We start from the raw sequence: 4,525 nt of genomic DNA on the forward strand, positions 1-4,525 counted from the left end.
TATCGGTATCGGTGATCGGCCCTCCTGGGCGATCGGTATCAGTATCGGCAAGAAAAATCCTGATTATTTTATTTATTTATTAAATTCAACCCTGTAGACAAATTCTTGCTTTTTAAAATAGTCCTTTCACATCGGAAAAGTAATGATTGAAATTCATGACTAAAAACCCAAAATTACAGACATTTGTGCTGAATGACGTGTTTGATTTTTAACCAACAGTTTAAAACGTTCAATGCTGTTTCTGTGTATAAAAACATTCAAAGATATACATAAAAACAATGTTGTTTTGCTGATTGAAGTGATCAGACTTGGATTTTTCAGCTCCTTTCTTACAGTTTTTATTGACATTAAAATTATGCTTGCAAGTGTAGATATTAAAATGACAAATGGTCAGCTTAAATAAAAAGTTTGTCCCTTTTTTCCCCCTATATTTTCCTCCCTTTTCTCAGCTGAACTATTCTGTCCCGGCCATGATGGTTGTGCTGATCTTCATCAGTTTTCAGCAGCAGTCCTACGTCTCCGACACCAACCTGCCGGCTCTGATCCTCCTGCTGCTCCTCTACGGGTACGTCGAGTTGTTACCAGGAAACTTTGCTTCTCATTTCTTTCTGAAAAGAAAGTGCCTGTTGTTCTGTATGTTTTATTATGTCTGTTTAATAACCTGTCTAAATCCAGTGTTTGTTTCTCTTTGACAGGTGGTCCATCACTCCTCTGATGTACCCAGCATCCTTTGTTTTCTCCGTTCCAAGCACGGCTTATGTCGTTCTGACTTCCATCAACCTCTTCATCGGCATCAACGGGAGCATCGCCACCTTCGTCTTGGAGTTGTTTGTAGATAAGGTGCAAAAACACAAATACACCGAGATGCATTTGGAAAAAAGTAAATATTGGATGAACATGTAGGGTAAAATCATCTGAACCACATAAAGGTTTTAAGTTACTGAAGTTTTACCTTTATCTTCTCTGCTTTTCTTTGTACATTAAAAGCATTAATTGTTTCTAATATGTGTGGATTTTGTCCTTGCAGCATCTGAACGAGGTCAACAGGATCTTAAAGAAAGTGTTTTTGATTTTCCCACATTTCTGCCTGGGTCGAGGTCTCATCGACATGGCTAAAAACCAAGCCCTGGCCGACGCCTTCCAGAGACTGGGTACGAATGTTTTACCCACGGTTTTGATCTCTATCTTCATCTGGAAACACATCTAACATGTCTGCTGTTAATGTTTTCTATACCTATGGCTTTGGTATAAAAAGTAATTATCAGGAATAATTCTGCCATCACACCTGGACATTTTTTTCTGGGTTTGAAGAGTTTGTATTTTCTTTGGGTTCACCAAGAAAGAGTTAATGTAACTGAAACTAAAGTATCCGTTTAACAATGTGCAAAATAAGGCCTGTATAAGGCTTTATGTGGCTAGCTAGTTGGCTAACTTAAAACCTTAATGTGGATCATTTAGTTAACTAACTACAGGGTTAGATATTTATTCTCCAATCTTTCAATAACATATAATTATTGAGTGATATTTTCAAATTTCCTGTCAACTTTAAACATTTTTTAACTCAGAAAAATGACTTCCCTGGTGCCCAACCACCGGGCTCAGCAACTTTTCTGGGGGAAACCTTGAGCTCTCTAGCTGGGAAAGCAGCGGCTCTACTTTTTGCCTCCTGTTGTCACTGTAGTGCTATAATAGAGGGACCGTTTAAATAAACAAAATGTTTTTTGTTTACATAAGTCAGGATCTTCCTCCTCTGTGTCCCCCTGCAGGAAGCAAACCGACTCTTCACCCTCTACAGTGGGACTTTGTTGGGAAGAATCTGTTTGCGATGGCAGCTGAAGGCGTCATCTTCTTCATCTTCACCATACTCCTGCAGTACAAGTTTTTCATTCACTTCAGGTAAACCCCAATCTTCCATTCCCTGCTTGATTTAAGTTTTATCTTGAACACATTTCACTTAGTTTCTGTTTTCCCTGATGTTTCGCTGTAAAGACGGCTATTGATTTATTATCGAGTCAGTGACTCTAGAACATGTTTGTCCAGGCCGTGGTGGAACGATCCTCAGCTTCCTCCTCTTGGTCCAGAGGATGAAGACGTAGCGAGAGAACGTGAGCGAGTGAAAAGTGGCAAAGCCCAGTCTGATATCCTCACCATGATTGATCTGAGCAAGGTACAAAATGCTTAAACTATTTATTTTAGCGACCTAAAATATGATTTCGGAGGATTTGTCAGAAATATGACCAACCGACAGCAAGTGTAGGAAGTTAAATTTGTGCATTTTTAAGTGTTATCTAAAATCCTTATGGAATTTCTTTGTAACATAAACAAATGCATTATAAAATATTAGTAGAAATGTTTACTGTACTTTGAAAATTTACTTGAAATTAGCAGCTAGCACTGTGGATTTACCATTAGGTATCCTGAATCCTCATTTATTAAATATTGCCCCCTATGTCTGGAATATAATAATATAAATGTGTTTTATTTTGTTGTTCAGGTTTATAAAGCTGGAAAAAAGCCAGCTGTAGATCGACTTTGCCTCGGGATTCCCCGCAGTGAGGTGAGAAACGTACAAAATCGCTTGTGCTTTCCCACATTTTGTGAAGTTTGTGTATTTATGTGTGTATCTTTTACTTAACCATGAAAATAATTGAGATTAAAACCTTTTCCAAACAGCTGGCAATAACAGCAGCATAAGACGGAACAAATCCAAAATGCAAAACTAGATGCAGACAATTCATAACCAGGAGACACCATGTAACTAAACATTAGGGAAGAAGCTGAGTCATCTGATGTCTCTGTCCTTTAAAACAAAAGAAATTATAACTTCAAATAATTCTGCAGATTATTCCAGGTGGCAGGAAATTGAAAAGCCTTTTAGCCCGGCTAAGTTCTGACCTTTGGAGCCATCAGAGTGACGTCCTGAGAGCGCACCCAATAATGTTAAAGGTTCAAAACCAGGGGTGTCAAAAATGTAACCCACCGGCCATTTGTGGTGCAAACTATTTATTTTTAAATCAGGATAAAACTTTTACCAACATAATTTTCTTAAAAAAACATTTTTTAAGCACAAAACAAAGTATTTTTATAGCCAAGCTTTTTATAATAAGTAGAACTACATCTGACTTTGCTGCACCCAAATCAGCTTCTAGTTAATTTATTAAACTTGGCAGAATGTAACGAGTGTTTTTAAAGAAAGTGACTCAAATCAACAGAATTGAAAATGTGTTGCCTTCATTTCAATGCAGCAAATGTGGAAAATCATTTACATTTTTTGGATCTACAATTAATAACAACAAACAACAAATTTAATTGCTTGATTTTATTTTTATCTTTTACTTCTTTCTTTTTTTTGTCTCATGAATAGTTTTGATGCGTCATGATGCTCAATTTATAGATAAAAACCAGACTGTTAAGAGAGTCTGCAATCAAAGGCAGACAGAAAATCAACAATTTGTCAAATCCTGCTTGTGGTATATGCATTTGAAAAGCTCGTTATTGGGTTAAACCTGTGCAGCAGTATGAATATGAAATGTGAACCGGTTGTTTACTGAATAATGTTCCTGAACCATGAGATTATGGACACTTACTCTTTGTTAGACACTCAGTTCCAGCTGGTCGACTGGATTAATGTGACACCACTTCGTTTTGTGTCTCCCCCTCAGTGTTTCGGCCTGCTTGGCGTGAACGGAGCAGGGAAGACATCCACGTTTCGCATGCTGACTGGAGACACACCCATCACACACGGAGAGGCTTTCCTCAACCAGCACAGGTGCAGAACCTCCCCGGCTGGGAAGCCTTCGCCATCAGCGGGACCTTTATTTGTTAAGACGCTGTTTGTCCGTTTCTCAGTGTGCAGACGGAGATGGAGCGCGTCCACCAGCTGATGGGCTACTGTCCGCAGTTTGATGCCATCAGTGACCTGCTGACGGGTTGGGAGCATCTGGAGCTCTACGCTCGGCTCAGGGGGGTTCCAGAGGATTCTGTTGGCAAAGTAACCGAACCAGAAAAAAACAACAACAAAAAAACAGTTTTACCTTGAAGTTCAGGTTGAAAAGTTTTAAGTTTCCTGTTCCTGACGTTTCCTCTCTGGCCTGTAGGTGGCGCAGTGGGGGGTGAAGAAGCTGGGGTTGACCCAGTACGCAGGGATGGAGGCTGGAGGATACAGCGGAGGCAACAAGAGGAAACTTTCCACGGCCATCTCCCTGATCGGAGCGCCTCCTGTTATATTCCTGGTACAGAAGCAAAGCAGACGCAGGAGAGGCTCTGCTTTGGTTTTATCTACATTTTTATTACAGTTCTCTCTCTGTGCTGGCAGGATGAGCCCACCACTGGGATGGACCCAAAGGCCAAAAGATTTTTGTGGAACTGCATCCTGAGTGTCACAAAAGAAGGCAGAGCCGTCGTCCTCACGTCTCACAGGTACAACACCCAAAACGGAGGCCTGAGGGAAGTTGGCCCCCCCACCTTTTTCAAATCAGACAAAATTGGTGTCAAATGTTTGTGCTACGTTTGTGCTGGTTTGTGC

At 40.1% G+C, this 4,525-nt stretch overlaps 1 protein-coding gene across 3 annotated transcripts in view; it reads left to right on the forward strand.

The window, feature by feature from the left end:
• abca7 (ATP-binding cassette, sub-family A (ABC1), member 7) overlaps positions 1–4,525 on the forward strand; it is a 35,335-nt gene that overhangs the window by 26,877 nt on the left and 3,933 nt on the right. For all 3 annotated transcript variants that reach the window (XM_016675560.1, XM_007560564.2, XM_016675561.1), the window contains 10 exons: positions 450–565; positions 696–840; positions 1,028–1,151; positions 1,767–1,896; positions 2,041–2,167; positions 2,495–2,557; positions 3,663–3,769; positions 3,850–3,991; positions 4,098–4,232; positions 4,316–4,419. In XM_016675560.1, coding sequence (XP_016531046.1) covers positions 450–565; positions 696–840; positions 1,028–1,151; positions 1,767–1,896; positions 2,041–2,167; positions 2,495–2,557; positions 3,663–3,769; positions 3,850–3,991; positions 4,098–4,232; positions 4,316–4,419 — 1,193 coding nt within the window. The remainder of the gene's footprint in view (positions 1–449; positions 566–695; positions 841–1,027; positions 1,152–1,766; positions 1,897–2,040; positions 2,168–2,494; positions 2,558–3,662; positions 3,770–3,849; positions 3,992–4,097; positions 4,233–4,315; positions 4,420–4,525) is intronic.

The sequence above is a fragment of the Poecilia formosa genome, unplaced genomic scaffold (assembly GCF_000485575.1).
Source record: "Poecilia formosa unplaced genomic scaffold, Poecilia_formosa-5.1.2 Scaffold116, whole genome shotgun sequence".
Classification (NCBI taxonomy): domain Eukaryota; kingdom Metazoa; phylum Chordata; class Actinopteri; order Cyprinodontiformes; family Poeciliidae; genus Poecilia; species Poecilia formosa.